Source organism: Sarcophilus harrisii, chromosome 4, assembly GCF_902635505.1.
Source record: "Sarcophilus harrisii chromosome 4, mSarHar1.11, whole genome shotgun sequence".
Taxonomy (NCBI): Eukaryota; Metazoa; Chordata; class Mammalia; order Dasyuromorphia; family Dasyuridae; genus Sarcophilus; species Sarcophilus harrisii.
Genome location: NC_045429.1, coordinates 194,981,164 through 194,998,996, shown reverse-complemented (window position 1 = coordinate 194,998,996; position 17,833 = coordinate 194,981,164). Strand labels below are relative to the sequence as shown.

The 17,833-nt window shown below is 38.5% G+C and overlaps 1 protein-coding gene across 3 annotated transcripts; it reads left to right on the top strand.

Annotated features, from left to right (window-relative positions):
• The first annotated feature begins 3,365 nt into the window (after nt 1–3,365).
• Nucleotides 3,366–17,108, top strand: MTRES1 (mitochondrial transcription rescue factor 1). Of its 3 annotated transcripts, none has more exons than XM_012549251.3 (5): nt 3,366–3,480; nt 6,593–6,699; nt 9,886–10,352; nt 11,901–11,973; nt 16,536–17,108. In XM_012549251.3, the coding sequence occupies exons 3-5, from the start codon at nt 9,889–9,891 to the stop codon at nt 16,713–16,715; spliced, it is 717 nt and encodes a 238-aa protein (XP_012404705.1). In that variant the 5' UTR covers nt 3,366–3,480; nt 6,593–6,699; nt 9,886–9,888; the 3' UTR covers nt 16,716–17,108. The 3 variants fall into 3 exon arrangements, with proteins under 3 accessions (XP_012404705.1, XP_012404706.1, XP_003769379.1); XM_012549252.3 differs by having other exon boundaries at nt 6,509–6,699; XM_003769331.4 differs by lacking the exon at nt 6,593–6,699.
• Nucleotides 17,109–17,833: the final 725 nt, after the last annotated feature.

Genomic DNA, 17,833 nt, shown 5'->3' with positions numbered 1-17,833 from the left:
AGCTATTCTTGGAATCTAACTGGCCCCTAACTCCTTGAAATGTTTTGGTCAGTTCTGGGCATAAAAAATCACAATCATGTGAATTCAATGCCACTCTGACTTGATGGCTATATGAGGACCACATGAATAACCATATCCTGTTGACCAATTTTAAAACAGCTAAGGTATCATTAGATCTTTATTGTATATCCTTGCTATTTAAGGGCTATGCAAACTTTCTGAATGCCTCATTTTGTCCCCAAATCAAACAGGAATTAAATTGAAAAATTAAAAAATTGTTATTAAAATAAATAGTTTTAAAAATTTAAAAAGTTATCTTTGTAAAATATATGATACAGCTTTAATGTAAAAAAGATAACTACAGCTCTCTCTATATATGCATATGCATACACATATACATATATACACATACATATAAATACAAAGGCATTATGCTTAACCCAATAGGCACCAACTTTGCAATTTAGTCTTGAAGAGCTGTCTGGTATACTAAGAAGTTAAGTGACTTGCTCAGGGTCATACAACTGATACGTTAGAGGCAGGGCATGAAATCAGCGCTTCTTGACTTCTAGTCCAGCTCTGTGTTCCCTATATCTCATTGCCTCTAAATTTATTGTCCTGCATAATATTAATCTTTTTTATTTTTAGTACCTTAATAGAAAAGGCAAGAACATATATAACACACATCAACTATACTATGTACATGTTACTGTTGACATGTGGCACATTCTTTTAAACTGTGTGATGCAATGAATAAACACTTTGGCTAAACTGAAATGATATGTTATACATCTTTTGCACTACTTCCAGTTTTAAATACAGTATACAGTTACTGTTACAAATTTTATAAGTTGCTGTTATTGGATATAGGAAGGAAAGCATGAGAGCAATGCAGATCCTCAAGGTACAATTGCAGACATCAAAAGAAACAAGAAACATGTTTCCAAATGTAGGAGAATGATACTGTTTCCTGAACTTAACCTAGCATGTTTCCATAAGACCATTCACATAAAAATTAATAAAACATTATTAGCCAGAAAGTTTTCTTGAATTTCTTTCTTCAGTTCCTGGTTAAATCTTATTGAATCTGGGCTAAAAGACTAGATTTTAAGAGTTTATAGTCCAGAGTCCTATTTTCACAAAGTGCTGGACTTTGATCCTAAGATCCTACATGACAGAACCTGAGAGTGGTCAGACTTTTTTTTTTCTTTCCTCCCACACAATGTCATAAACTTATTCTACAGAATGCAGCTTTTGCTGACCAGGGAAAGGATCGTTCATCCAAAGGGGGAAAAAATAGCACAGCAATAATCAGCAATAGCCGCAGCTTCATCGTACTTTGACAAATTAGATCAAAAGAATTTTAGAGTTGAAAGAAACACCACTGGTCATGCAGTATAACCCCTATGTAAAAGGAATCTCCATTATAAACATACTTGAAAAAAGATTATGTTCTACCATAACCAAAAATGGTTCAGAATTTTGTCTGAAGACTTCCAAGTAGGCGGAAATATCATCTAACAGATAGTTTATTACTATCTTGGACAGTTCTAGTTTTTAGAAAGTTTTTCCTGATATCAAACCTAAATTTTTCTCTTTGCATCTTCCACCTACAATTCCTAGTTCTGTCAACTGAAGCCAATCAATCAATCAACATTTACTAAGAGCCTATTTCATTCTTAGTAACAGAGCAGAACAAGTCTACTTCATCTTGACATCTCTTAAATATTTGGAAGACAGCTGGTATATGTAAGTGTGTGTGTGTGGGTTCTAATGCACCTGTGTTTTTTAATTGAAAGGATGTCATAAAAGAACTCCCTAAGTTTCATGTATTGTGAAGCCTGTGAGAAGATCATCTTGGCAGGCATAAGACACTGATTATTCAGCTTTGACTCTGCCAAACCCAGAAGAATTTTCTGTTTCTAAGGACCCAGGAATTAACAAAGCAACAAGAGCAACCACAGAGGAAAGAAGTGAAGAAGGTAGAATAGAGGATGGCTAAGAAGGAGAAATTCCAGGGTAAAGCAGAAGAGGGAAAGGAAGGGAATAGAAGTGCTAGCTGATTGATTAATTGACTGAATGGGGGCAAAGAAAGAAAAGGGGAAAGGGAAAGAAAGGAAGGAGAGAAGGAAGATAGGAAGGGGAAAGAAAACAGGATAAAAGAGGTGAGCAGGGAAGTAGGAAGGAAGAAGAGGCAGAAGTAAGAGGAATAGGAGAGTAAGGAGAGGTAAGGAAAAAGTGGAAGAGTAAAAGAAAGCAAAGAACAGAGCAGGGAATAAAAGAATGAAGGAGCGCACACATATATTGTATCTAGGATATACTATGACATATTTAACATGTATAGGATTGCTTGACATCTTGGGGAGGAGGTGGAGGGAGGGAGGGAAAAAGTTGGAACAGAAGAGTGCAAGAGATAATGTTGTAAAGAAATTTAAAAAAAAAAAAAGAATGAAGGAGGAAGAGGAAAAGGAAATAGGAGGGAAAAAAGAGGAGCAAGAGGAAGAAGGGAAAAGAAAAGCAGGAAGGAAAAGGAGAGGAACAAAGGAGGGACATAAAGAGAAGTAAAAAAATAGTAAGAAGAAAGGAAAAGAGAAGGAAGAAGAGGAAAGAAAGGAAAAGAAAAATTCCATTTAAAATCCTGTCTTCTAGCCCCTCTTAATTCCAGGATGTACCTTCTTTTTAACTACTTCTTATTTATCCTAACTATAGCTTACTCTGTATATATTTATACGCTTTCTCATTTAATTGTAAGCTCCTAATTGTAAAAATTATTTTTAATTTTTGCAAAAAGGAAAGATTTATTACTTGGGATTAAATAATTCTTTTGCCTCTTTTTGTAACCCCAGAGCTTAGCAGAGTGCTTGGCACATAGGAGGCACTTAATGTAAATGGCTAATTGAAGGAGCAGGAGAATGAGCAGAGAAGAGGCTAAGAAGGAGGGAGAAAAAAAGGAGGCAGGAAAGAATAGAGGGGAAGGGAAGAGAGTCGAGAAAGGAGACAGAGGGGAGGGAAAAGGAAGGGTAAAGAAATATAAGAAAGAGAGGAACGGGGAGATATGAAGAAAGGAAGAGGGATAAGTAGAAAAGGAGGAAGAAGAGAGAGAAAGAGGCAGGGAAAGGGGGAGGGAGAAAACAGGCAGAAGAGAGGAAGGAGAGCGAGGACAGGAAGAGAGAACTCACTAGGGAGGGGGAAAGCGAACAAGGCGGAGGCTGAGGGCCAAGAGGAGGAAGGGCGGTCTCGGGGGCGGGGCCGGGCCGGGAGAGGGAGGAGTCTGGGCCCAGCATGGGCCGCCCCGGGGCTAGTCCTCCAAGCTCGCATCACCAGCAGGGGTCTCTGCTCCGCCGTCGCGGCTCAGCCGCTCTAGCCCGCGCGCGCTCTCTCTCCTCGCCGCCCTGCGCCGGCACGGGGTGGAAGGGGAAGGGGCTGTCAGAGCAGACCCGGGCTGCAGTGGAAGGGCTCCCCGCCCCTTCCCGCCCAGAGGTAACCCGCCCCTGCGGACACCGCGCGCAGGCTGCCCGTCCCGCCCCGGCCTCCTCGCCCCGCGGACGAGCCCGGCACGTGCGTGGGCGCCTGCGCGCGGGGGTGTGGGGGCCGCAGGGGAGCGTAAGGGGAGGGAGGTGACCCCGAGGGGGGGGGGGGCGCGCTCTGTGCGTCGGAGCCCGAGCGGCAGCTTTCCCTTTGCACTTGACCTTGGGGAGAAGGCGCCGGGTGCGGTGGCCGCGCTCCGCGAGCCGGGGGGGAGGGGCCCGGGAGGATCCCCGGAGGGCGATGAGGCGCTACGGTCCCCTGGAGCCGCTCTGTGCAGCCCTGCGGCTCAGAGCGAGCCACTTGTCTCCCCGCCTCGCTTCCCGACTCCGGAAAAGGGGAATTGGCTCTGGCGACCTTCTCCCGGGCAGCTTTCGTGGCTTAAACGCTCCTTGCCAACTTTAAAATACAAATGCGCACGCGCAAACGCTCACGGCCCTGGGGACTTGGGGAGAGGAAGGCTGTGTCCTAAGGCCGGCCCGTGACCCCGGGCAGGTCACCTGACCTGTCGCCTCAGTCTGCCCACGTGCGAAATGGGGATAACGCTAGCCACCCGCCTTCCAGAACTTCTGTGAGGATCCTGTCAATCTACGTACATCACTTCCAAACCCTTCGCGGTGCTGTGTGAATGTTAGTGAGAAGCCCCGCTCCTTTTCTAACGCCAAGGATTCCCCCACCGTTATGGATCGGGAGCGGAGTGAATAGATTCCCATGATTCCTTGAACTCTCTGAGAAGGAGTTCTTAACTTTTTAATTCTAAATTTTAACATCATGCGCTTCCTGGCTGACCTTGGGCAAGTCACTGAAGCCCAATTGTCTTAGAAAAAAAAAAGGGGGAAAAAAACCCAAAAACTTTCTGCAGAGAAGGCTTCACCAACTGCTTAAAGGATCCATGACACAAAATGAGTTTAAAATACTTGTACCAGTGGAAATCTATAGGGATTACTTAGGTGTCTGTTGCCAGCCTCCTTCCTTTCTTCCTTAACTTCTCTCCTCCTCCCCCCAGTGTGGGTACAAGACTTTTGTCAGGTTTGGGCTTGACTTTTTTTTTTTTTAATTTAATAGCCTTTTATTTACAGGATATATACATGGGTAACTTTACAGCATTAACAATTGCCAAACCTCTTGTTCCAATTTTTCACCTCTTACCCCCCCCCCCCCCCCCCCTAGATGGCAGGATGACCCGTAGATGTTAAATATTAAAATATAACTTAGATACACAATAAGTATACATGACCAAAACATTATTTTGCTGTACAAAAAGAATCAGACTCTGAATTATTGTACAATTAGCTTGTGAAGGAAATCAAAAATGCAGGTGTGCATAAATATAGGGATTGGGAATTCAATGTAATGGTTTTTAGTCATCTCCCAGAGTTCTTTTTCTGGGTATAGCTAGTTCAGTTCATTCCTTTCCATTAGAAATGATTTGGTTGATCTCGTTGCTGAGGATGGCCTGATCCATCAGAACTGGTCATCATCTAGTATTGTTGTTGAAGTATATAATGATCTCCTGGTCCTGCTCATTTCACTCAGCATCAGTTCGTGTAAGTCTCTCCAGGCCTTTCTGAAATCATCCTGTTGGTCATTTCTTACAGAACAGTAATATTCCATAATTTTCATATACCACAATTTATTCAGCCATTCTCCAACTGATGGACATCCATTCAGTTTCCAGTTTCTAGCCACTACAAAAAGGGCTGTTGGGCTTGACTTTTAAGGAATATAGAACACTGGGAACAGGTAGAGGAGATAATATATTATATTTAAATGAAATCTGGCATGGGACCAATTATGAGAGCTCTGAGACAGATTCCAATAGTTGGACTGTCTCTGGAGTGCAAGGGTCTGGATTCAAATCCCATATATGATAGTGGCTATCTGTGTTTTCTTGGGCCTTTTATTCCTCTGTGAAATTAGGGAATAAGAGGCGGTGGTTCTGAGTTGTTTTCCTGCATTAGTTTTATGATATTGTAATCTTTAAACTAGAGTAATTTGGGAAGAGTTGGATAGGATCTGGGTTTGCAAAAAGGAAGGATTTATTACTTGGGATTAAATAAATGACATAAGGACCAAAGCTTGAGCTTTTGTTGAAGGAGGTGCGGCACTTTCACCTTCCCAGCCATGTCAGCACCCTAAGGGCTTCACCTGTTTATGCCTAGAATTATCTACTCTAGGTGGAGTTTCTCTGAGTTTAAGCTATTCACTCAAAATCCTGACCTGAAGATCAACTCATTGGTTTTTATATTTGTTTGTTTTTAAGATGAGACTAAGCAAGAGAAGACAAATGATTTCCGTAAGATTACACTTTTCTATCCCCAGCATTTTACATAGAGTTGTCACTTCATAAATATTGGCCGAGTTAAATTGAACTCCAAATCTATTAAGTCCCAGCCTCAGTGTAGCATCTCCGATTTCCTTCAGGACAGCCTTTCTGTGCAGTGGGAAAGCTCTGGATTTGGGGTCAGGGGTTCTGGATTTTAATCATGGCTCTGCTGTTTACTACCTAAGTGACTTTTTGATACTTAGTTTACCCATCTGTAAAATGAAGGGTTTAATCTCTAAGATCTCTTCCAGCGTTAAATCTCAGGGGCTTACAGTCTTTTCACATAAAAGCCAGAAAACAAAAAATAATTTGTTGAAATGAATTAACAAAAATGACAAAAAAAAAAAAAAAAAAAAAAAAACCAGGACATTAATCATTCCCCACTTGGTAAGAATCCCACAAATGCATCTGGTTGATGCCCAACAACATGCTGTAAGTTTGACATGTTAAGGGCCTTAGCTAGACAAAATAGATATATGGCAAGTCACTTATCTTCTATCTGCCTCATTTTCCTCATCTGTAAAATGGGAATAATTAGTGTTTACCACCCAAAGTTGTTGTGAAGATTGAGTGTGAAAATATTTGTAAAGTGCTTTGTAAACCTTGAAGTTCTATATTAATACTAGCTCTTATTAAGTTTTTTATTATTTTTGGCAGTGGAAGCGTTTGTGCCTTCTATTAGAAGACCATCATATGGAAGAGACCTCTGAGCCCATTTAATCCACCCCCTTCATTTTACAGATGAGGAAGCAGATCCAGGGAGGTTAAGTCATCTGCTCTAAGTCACAAAGGGAAGCATCAGAGATAGTATATGACTCCAAAGTCACTGCCCTTTCCCCTCATCCAAGGTAAGCAATATTTCCTGTCTCCTGAATTGCAGATAATTTCTCATTTAGTTAATAAAATACTTTGGGGTCTTAAGAAAAATATATTCTTTCACCGAAAAGGAAGTTCAGTAACCAAGTCTTCATTTCTTGGTGATTTGGGGAGGGAAAGGAAGTAGATTTTGGAAGTGCTAAAAAAGCCTATTGTAATAAATGGAGATCTAGTCTCTCTGTTGGGAATCCTTGGGTTCAAGTCTTACCACTGACATATCAGCTATATGCTGGATAAATCACCTAAGCTGAGTGTCTCATTTATTTAACCTGCCCTAATCACCTAATCTCTGAATTTCTCAGGCAAGTCTCTTAAGACTACAAGTTGAAAAGTGATTAAGAGTCTGTGGCCTGTAGCTGGGTGCTATATGACAGTGTGGCTTTCATTGCCTGATAAATTGTTTACATCAGAGGAAGTATATTTTTGGGAGTATTTTAAATTAGAACTGTTCTGGAAAAGCAGCCCCTAATTTGAGCCTGCTTTATTTCTTATATAAGACATAGATGTAGACTGGGAGGACCCTGAAAGCACTAGAAGGGGAAGTTATGTGTTTAGTATTCTTCTGTCCCATCATGCCCATAAAAATCAGGGCCAAAAATGGTAGCAAATGGAGACTCATGACATGTCACAGTAACTCTTAACTAAATAGTTTTGTGTGAGATTTGTGGATGGTTGTTGTTGATCACTTTGTGTTGTATGGTGAGATGAATGGGGGGAAAGATAATAAACTATGAGAGTCATTATTAAAGGATATCAATTGTAAAGTATAACCTTTACAAAAGAGTACTTTTTCAGACTCAAGTACCAATTATTGGCCATTTAAAAGGTGTATGAGTTTTATGCTTGTGAAATTAGTTTCTAAAACCAGTTTTGCACACATTGGGTTCTTTGACACACTTTGGTAGTGTATGAAAATTTTATATCATTGACATTGCCCTCCTTTAGCCATTTATCTTTTTGTTTCCTGATTTTTTTTTAATTTATTTTTTTTTATTATAACTTTTTATTGACACAGCCCATGCCTGGGTAATTTTTTTTTTTACAACATTATCCCTTGTACTCACTTCTGTTCCGACTTTTCCCCTCCCTCCACCCCCTACCCCAAATGGCAAGCAGTCCTATACAAGTTAAATATGTCACAGTGTATCCTAGATACAATGTATGTGTGCAGAACCGAACAAGTTCTCTTATTGCACAGGAAGAATTGGATTCAGAAGGTAAAAATAACCTGGGAAGAAAGACAAAAATGCAAACAGTTTACATTCATTTCCCAGTGTTCTTTCTTTGGGTGTAGTTGCTTCTATCCATCCTTGATCAATTGATTCCATCAGAATATATCCTCATACAGTATCGTTGTTAGGTATATAATGATCTCCTGGTTCTGCTCATTTCACTTAGCATCAGTTCATGTAAGTTTCTCCAAGCCTCTCTGTATTCATCCTGCTGGTCATTTTCTTTTTTTTTTTTTTTTTTAACAGTTCAAATATTTCTTTTTTTTTTTTTTTTTTTTTTTTAATTTAATAGCCTTTTATTTACAGGATATATACATGGGTAACTTTACAGCATTAACAATTGCCAAACCTCTTGTTCCAATTTTTCACCTCTTACCCCCCCTCCCTAAATGGCAGGATGACCAGTAGATGTTAAATATATTAAATATAACTTAGATACACAATAAGTATACATGACCAAAACATTATTTTGCTGTACAAAAGAATCAGACTCTGAATTATTGTACAATTAGCTTGTGAAGGAAATCAAAGATGCAATTGTGCATAAATATAGGGATTAGAATTCAATGTAATGGTTTTTAGTCATCTCCCAGAGTTCTTTTTCTGGTATGCTAGTTCAGTTCATTACTGCTCCATTAGAAATGATTTGGTTGATCTGGTTTGCTGAGGATGGCCTGATCCATCAGAACTGGTCATCATCTAGTATTGTTGAAGTATATAATGATCTCCTGGTCCTGCTCATTTCACTCAGCATCAGTTATTGAAGTCTCTCCAGGCCTTTCTGGGAAATCATCCTGTTTCATTTCTTACAGAACAGTAATATTCCATAATTTTCATATACCACAATTTATTCAGCCATTCTCCAACTGATGGACATCCATTCAGTTTCCATTTTCTAACCACTACAAAGGGCTGCCACAAACATTATGACATACGGGTCCTTTCCCTTCTTTATAATCTCTTTGGGATATAATCCCAGTAGTAACACTGCTGGATCAAAGGGTATGCACAGTTTGATAACTTTTTGAGCATAGTTCCAAACTACTCTCCAAAATGGTTGGATTCGTTCACAACTCCACCAACAATGCATCAATGTCTGCTGGTCATTTCTTACAGAAAAATAATATTCCATATCATTCATATACCACAATTTACTCAACCATTCTCCAATTGATGGGCATCCAATCATTTTCCAGCTTCTAGCCACTACAAATAGGGCTGCCACAAACATTTTGGCACATACAGGTCCCTTTCTCATCTTTAGTATCTCTTTGGGGTATAAGCCCAAGTTTCCTGATTTAAATTTTTATTTTTTTGCTATGGCTTAGAGAAGGGATCTTGCTTCTGGTGATCTATTCAGAGTCCAAAGTCCCTTCTATTCATTCTTATTACCCATTTTCTATGAGGTAAGACAAGATAAAAATGCTAAGGGAAGAGGAGGAAGTGAAATTCAGAGCTATTTGGCTAGATTAGTTAATTTGGTTTGGGAAAAGGAAGGAGGCTGAAGTGAGGGAAAGTTGAGAATTGCCTTTGGATTTCACAAATCTTTGGTGTCATATCTCAGCATAATCAAGAACACTAGTTATATGAGAATTTTCCTAAAAATTTTCTGTTACGCACACAATTTTCCAACTTTTTAAAAGAATTATTAAGACCAGTAATTGTGCTTATTGGCATGATTGGCCACTATTCCCACAGCTAATTCTCTTCCTGAAGTAGAACCAAGTCTATTGTGAATAAATGACTTAATTACATTGAGTGTGGGGAGCATGCCCACTCACTTGAATCATATTCTCTAGCTGTAGGAAAGAATTAAATTCAACTTAAGAAAAGGAGATGGGGGATCTATAGTATGAATTTTTTATGTTTTGCAACTTCAGTAGTGCCACATTTGGAAAAATGTATCTGATTTAATGTCTGTTTCAGGTGATGTGTGCTATGACTAGTCTCAGATTGCCTATCCGTGCTTTAAGAAAACCAAATGCCTGGATTGGACTCTGGGGGACACCTCTCACTCATAAACCCTGTACCTCTTGGAGTCAGTACATAAATTCTTCTAGTTATCGGTTAAACACATCAAATTATAGAACACTGTTCTTCCACGGCATTTCCTCTGTGAAACTCCCAGGGCTTTTAATATCTCCAGAGTGCATTTCACTCTTTTCCATAAGACTCAAAAGCAACACAGGATCTAAAAAGACCAGTAAAAAGACTTTGCAGAAAACCGACGATGATGACGATGATGACGATGAAGATTGGGGAGAGAGGAGTGAGCAGGAAGATGAATTTGATGATAACCCCAATGTAGTAAAAGATTATAAGGATCTGGAGAAAGTTGTTCCCTCTTTTCGTTATGATGTCATCTTAAAAACGGGTCTGGATCTTGCAAGAAAGTAAGTTTGGAAAATGTGTGATGGTACTAACCATTAGTTACTTTTTAATATTAGTTGATATAGTTTAGCTTTACAAACATTCAAATGTCTGCCTTACATGATTAACAGCAAAGAGTAATAGAATAGAATTTCAGAATTGGAAAGTTCCCAGGAGGCCATCTTATCCAGTAACCATTTTACAAGTAGAGAAATCAAGGTTTAGAAACAGCCTCATAGTTAGATTTTCAGAAAACTTAGAACAGAACTTAGGTCTTCTACCTCTTAGATCAAAACTCTTTCCACTTTGCCATATTGTTAAGGATGAAAAAAAAAAGTTAATTTTGGCCTCTAGCTACTTTTGGATCCATGGAGAAAGGTAGGGCATAGGATAGTTAAACTCACACAAATTGATTTTTAAACTATTTTTAGAGAGTCATTAATGTTTTTTGGTAACCTCTTGCTTAGCTAACTATAAAAAAGTGAAGAGTCTCTTTAGGCTGATAACTTTAAAGCTCTGTATTCTCCATAATTGAGTTTATTGGGTGTCACTTTTCTCTGTCACCTTATTACCTTGTTTATTCAAGTGTGCAATTTGCCTGACATCCTGTGTATATATAGAGAATTGTTTAGTTTTTCAGTCCTTCATGCATCTTCTGCTCATATCTGGATACAGAATTTATTGGAGCTTCTGGCAATCAGTGCCAGGGACTCCCATTAGCACATAGTGACCTGATTCTCTTCTGGCCAGTCAGAATGATCCCTGTTTTCTCTATTCTAAAATCTGATGGCCTTCCTAAAATGGGTTCTCTCTCTGCCACAGGAATATCTGCTACTTAGTTTACATAAATCAAATCGTAGAGAACAGGAAAAACAACAACAAAAAGGGGAGAGGGGAGAACCCTTGTTTATTGTTTAAGTCTTTTTTTTTTTTTAAAGATGAAAATGAGCTAATATTTTGTGTCTTCTTTTAATCCAGTTGCTAACATAAATTTCAGTAGGATGAGATAAACATGGGAAATGCCTATTTAACAGCTGTTTAATTGCAGTACAGCTGTGGGGTTTGTAGATGGCACTCACTGTACGTACTGCTTCTGATTTCCTCTTAGAGCAAAAAAAAAAATATGATGAAAAAGAATATAATAATTCTTGGTGGGGGGTGGAGGACCCCACCAATTTGGGCTACTCTTAGTTGATGAAGCTGATAATCAAAGGCACATTAACTTTGAAGACAAGTTCCCCATAGAGGTTCCAGCTCTAGACAATAACCTTAATATGTGTCAAGATTGGGCTCCTTAGAGTACTAGTTGGCAACAAAAGGGCAGTGTGACATCTGTGCATCAATTCACTGATTCGGAAATGGTCTTTGGTATTTTAAAAACACATGGAATTAACCCTTGATGCCCCATCACATTCAATATGGACTATCAGTTTGGGCCTCCAGTCATTTTGTTCACTATTATAATGTTCCTCTCAAGTTGCAGGTAGAATGTATTCTCTAACAGGCCTATTAACTACTGTAAATAAAAAATATTACTCTAGAACATTATTCTCTCATTTTTCCCCATAAAGTAAAATAGAAGATGCATTCTACAAAGGTGAACTCAGACTGAATGGAGAAAAATTATGGAAAAAAAGCAGAACGGTGAGTTGTTTAAATTTAAATTGACATTGAAATACATTTGTCAGAGAGAAGGCCAATTCTGAACTGATAGCACTCCTTTCATCTCAAATCCTCCATTCATTCCCCTGATTGTACATGAGTACTATTTTATTTTATCTATTCCAGGCCAGAACCAGTGATCCTTAGAAAGTTTTGGTGGGTATGAAAGACAAAGATCATATTAAACAGTTTACCTTTCAAGAGTCTCAGCTGTCATTTTGATGGTTCATCTCTTTTTTTTTATTCTATTGGAAATCAAAATCAGAAACCAGGACAATCCATTAACTAAATCCCTGATCCACTGACTGATCCATTTTGCTTCTTTCACAGTAACACATCCCAAATAGCAGTGTAGGTTGGTCTTTATTTGAAGGTTTCTTTGGCTTCATATCAAAGAGCCAGTGTTCTGTTTAGTAATCAGTTAAACAATTGCACTAGCTCAGTGCTAGGTCCTGTAGAAAACAGAATATGAGCACGACAAAGCCTTTGCTTTCAATGAACTTGCAATCATTGGAACAATACAAGGCAGTACCAAAATTGGGTTTGACCAAAGGTGGTACTGATAAGCAGTGCTGTGGGAGTTTTGAGAATTTAGAGGAAAAAAGGTTGAAGTCATTAAGGATTCAGGAGGATGTCAGAATTGAGATAACTCTTGAAAGAAAAGGAGCTATGGTTTGGATAGGGGACTCTTAACCTGGCATTTGAAAATTTTTTGTTTTCACAAATTTAAGTAACTATTCTTGAAACTAACTGCTAAAGGAGTTCATAACACACACAAAAAGGACTCTAATTTCAGACAGAGAGTGGAAAGAAAATAGATGAAAGTGTAGGTAAAGGACAGTAAAGACTTTGAATCTTTTAAAAATAATATTAGATTAAAAACTTTAAAAAATTAAATATGTTTAATAGATATTTTAGAGTCATGTTTTTTTTTTTCCTATGGTGTGAAACATATATGACTAATGCTTTCAGTGCCCTAAAGGAACTACTTTGCATAAGCTGTAAGCATGTGAATTTCAGAGGGCACCTGTTACTGTAGAAGCTTCCTTTGAAAGCCAGAATCATTTTTTCAGGTAAGAATTTAGTAGGGATCCCAGGAATTCTGGGAAAAACAGCTAAGAAGTATTTTTTATTTTACATCATAATTCCCTTTTTATTTCAGAATGATTCATGCCAAATTGGCTTCTGAGAGCATTGTCTTGATAATTCTGGGCATTCATGAGTATGACCCTTGTTTGGAGACTGTCAGATAGTATAGAAGGAAAACGTGTTCATTTCTTCCCTTTTCTTCCTAGTTTCATAGCTCCTGGCTTTCAATCAAGTAAACTCTTCTTTGACCAGATTTTGACAGTGGGGGAGCTCATGTCAGTCAATTACTTCTGATATGAATTGCAAAATTTTTAGCAAATTGGTCATTCATTCAGAAATTGGGCTGAGCATTTGTAGCTTTGCTTTTTTGCCTTGAAATTAGTCCAGTGACTTCCTCGGTTGTAATAACTATCGTATTATTCTATATACAATGTTCCCAGAATATAAAGAAAAAAAAAAAAAAGATTGCATCCAGCCTGGCTATCGCTTCACTCCCAACACCATCTCTTTTTTCTCCTTGCTATGATGTATTGTTAACTACTGCCTAATTGCTTCTTCACCAGCCCATCTTCAGTTTTATGTTGTCTCACTGCTTTCCAGATTTCTCTTGGGGGTCAGTGGAGGATGGGGGCAGGATTAACATTCTGCTGCCTGAGAGGCTGGCCTGCCTTGTTACTAGGAAGTCTGGTAGTCATAGTAACAGTATAACTAAGTGGAGATTTGAAATGTAGATGGTTAGAACCACTGATCTAAGCCTACTCTGCTTTGTAAAGATGTCAGACCAGGTTTTCCTCCATGGACCCTAGATACTCAGGGAGAACAGGGAACAGAAAATAATCATCTGAATGCCCCAGAAGGTTGCCCCTGCCTAGCCACCGTTCCTGGCCAATCCCTTGTTCAGCATTGTAGCTCTACTCTAGTGTAGCAGAGCCAGCAAAAAACTTTTCTATGTGCTGAAAATGAAGTGCTTTTCAAATGTTGATCTATGGAGTTAGTAACTTTGTACAGAATATAGGCTAACTTTATATAGTAGTGCTCTGCCAAACTCTATCTGCCCTTATGTCTTCTAGGTTTCTTAGATAAGCAGTTATTATTATGTGAACCTAAAACGAGATCAGAAAAGCATCAAAGATATTGTCCTTTCTTCCCCTGAATGAAACCGAGGAAGAATTCAGTCTAGGGTGCATGATAATATTATGTGGTACTGACCTTAATGTCAAATCAGGGTTCACTTTTGAACTCCAATGTTTATTAGCTGTGTATATCTGTTACCTAAACCTTTCCTCCGATGTAAAATGAGGGTAATTATACTCCGACTTTCTACCTCAGAGGTGGCTCTAGATTATAAGTAAGTAATGTCAAGCTTCTTATGAGGAAAGCATTATTTTTTTTTCCTTTTTTATTTTTGCTGAGGCAGTTGGGGTTAATTGACTTGTCCAGGGTCACATAGCTAGGAAGTGTTAAGTGTCTGAGGACACATTTGAACTCAGATCCTCCAGACTTCAGAGGTGGTACTCTATCCACTGAGCCACCTAGCTGCTCCAGAAGAAAGCATTATTAAACCTTACAAAGTGCTACATAAGCATGATAATTTATTCTTTTCTCATGAGACAGAACATGGTTCATTGTTTATTGCCTTTATATACTTATTCTCCTTTCCCTCCAGAAAGCTGGACATTGGGTAACAATATTAAATTATAAGACAATTGTGTACAGGTTTTATAATTCCTTAAAACTGATCCAGCTCACTTATTTGGGCTCCTGTTCTATGGAGGGTCTAAGTCTCCCCACTAGGGGATAAGTATCCTGGAGAATATTTTTTCCTTCTTTTCAGTATGGGGATGACTAAATTGATAGGTTTACAAATTTTGTGCATCATGCATGCATTGGCTACCAGATCTGAATACAACTGTACCAAGTTGTTTTGATTCCCCAGTTTTTCATTTCAAACAAAGAGTCTTTGATGCTTGCATTGGAGGGATGGCATTTGGGCAAAGTGGTCCATGGGGTGAATCTCAGTGTGGCACTTTTAGTCTGTCAGAGCTGGAAGTCAGGTCAGTCTACTAGCATTTATTAAGTGTTTACTGTATGCTACACACTGTGCTAAGAAAACTGGGATTATAAAGGCAAACAGTTCTTGCTGTCAAAGAACTTTCACAATCTAATGAAAGACAATATGCAGACAACTGTATATGTATATATACATACACATTCACATTTTGTATGTATATGTATTATGTATGTATACATGCACACATGCATTATTTATACCTTGGAGAAAAAGAGAAAGTGTGTGTGTGTGTGTGTGTGTATGTGTACACAATGGAGCTAGTTTCAGAGAGAGAGTAATAATATTAAAGAGAACTGAAAAAGCCTTCTTGCAGAAGGTAAGACCTTAGAAGTCAATGAGTTCACTCTCATTTTACAGATGAGAAAACTAAAGCCCATATGTGTTAAGTGATCCACACAATCATACAGCTAATAAATATCTAAGGTAGCATCTGAACTCAAGTTTTTCTGTTCTAAAGGATATTAAGAGCTAATATACAGGAAGGTAAAAATAAGATAATTGAACTACATTTCTTATTTTTGACCTGTAGGACAGAGTGAGTTAACCATGTAAATATCTGTGCATTCCAGTCATTTTATATAGAAAAATCTAAGGTCCAGTGACTAAACATCACAGTTAGTAGAAGAGCTAGAATTTGAACTCAGGCCCTCTAATTCTAAACCCAGAATTCTTTCTCACACTGCCATCACTGGGGTTTGTTTTTACATAATTACTTTGAGGCAACATGTTCGGCTCCTTTCTTTCTAGGGCTAGCTGGGGACATGTTGTTTCTTTCCATTTCTCCAAGAAAATAATCTCTGATAGGATGACTATGGGTTTTCACAACAACCAAACCAACAAAAAATGTTGAACCCTAACTTTGCTTTGCAAGGTAGGTGGTCACAGTGGTGCAGAAATAGCTTGCAAAGAGCTCCTGTGCTCTTTCCTAGTACAAACTTGTACTTGAGTATTTACCTCCTAGGTGAGCCCTTTGGAACATGCCAGAAGAGTGGATGGTATAATCCCCAAAGACTTGTCAAAAAGCTCAACAAGCAGCAAGCTATTTGAGCTTGACCTTCCTTCTACAATGAATCATAAGATCATCCATTTAGAGCTGTGAGGGACATGTGTAGTCATGTATAGTCCGGTCTTTTTTATGGCTGAGGAAAATGTAGTGCAGATCAGTGGCAAGCAAAAGATTAGTGCCAAGCAGCCTCAGAAGAGAAATGAGGCTTTCTGTATATACTCCAAATCCTCTCTTGCATTCTAGGAAGATGATCACTGCTGTGCTGTCAATACCAGCTGAATTTCTAGCTAGTAAAAAACAAATCAAATTCAAATGGAGTGTTTTATAAGCCAGTGTCTATTTTCCAAAATATCACAGTAGTCACTTTTAAATTTTCAGGTGAAAGTGGGTGATACACTGGATCTTATCATTGGAGAGGATAAAGATTCAGAAACAGAGACAGCTATGCGAATTGTCCTGAGAAAAGTGTCAGAAGAGAAAACTCAATCTGAAAAGTACCGAGTGCTTTTACGCCGGTGGAAAAAAATCATATTGCCCAAGAAGAGTGTTTCTAAGTAGCCAGATTGAATCCAAGAACTCAAGTGATTTTCATCTCGTGGGAAAATGGAACAAAGGGGGCCTTTCTGAAAAAAAGACATTTTTATAAAAAATAAAGTCTTATTAGTTCTGAAATCTGCTAGACCATTTTGTGAAAATGGGGATAAGCATATGTCCATACATTCCTAGTGCTAGGCTTCAGCAAGTTTCTCTTGCTGACTTGGTTTGCACTTGGTTTGACTTTTTTCCTGGGCGTGGGAATGAATAATTTGGTTTCCAGGTCATTTCACCCAGCATAAGATGTGCTGTGAATGAATTAAGTCCAGAGAGCTTTTTCTAATGATTTTCCTGTTTTCCTAACTTAACTACCTCATGACTGTGTTGTAAAATAAAACTGGCCTTATTGTTTCTTAATGTTTTTATTTCAGTTTTATACCTATCATTATACCTATTTAAATGCCTCTCTGAGACTGAGCTTCCTCTAGCAAAGTCAAGCACAGGCAAGACTATTCTACAACTTATATGACTTGGGAAGAAGTATTGGTAGAGATGGTTCTGTCTCACATTACCCACATCCATAATAGCCTCTCTTCTTTTAACTCTTATCTCCATATCTTTAGGTAGCAAGCTCAGGATGTGACCAAACAGATAAGATTTGTACATAATCCCAAAAAAATGGGTTAGAGGTTCCCTGGAAGATGACAAGCAGAATGTCAGCAAGACTCAATTTTTGAACCTCTAGGGTTGGGAAGTTCTAAATAAAAGGAATTCCTAGTAATGAAAAAGACTTGTTAAGTTTAATTCTAAGGATATGGTGCTAGGCCCTGTGACCCTGAAGTCTTCTACCAATCCTTGTTTATTTTAAAACAGGTCACAGAAAGGAGATTATAGAAAATTGGTTTTTATTAAAAGGTTAAATAAACTCTCAGGAGTTCATAATAAATGTCCCCCGCAGTATTGCCAAAGGAATCTTTTCATCTTATTTTATGGCTGGTCAATTTAGTTTTTAACCAAGTTATTATAAATTATTTATGAAATAATTGTGAATTTTTATCCATTCTCAAATTTTCTCACCTCCCCAAAACTTTCCCTCCCATAATAAGAAAGCTCAAGATTGAAAAGCATGAATGGTGGAAGGC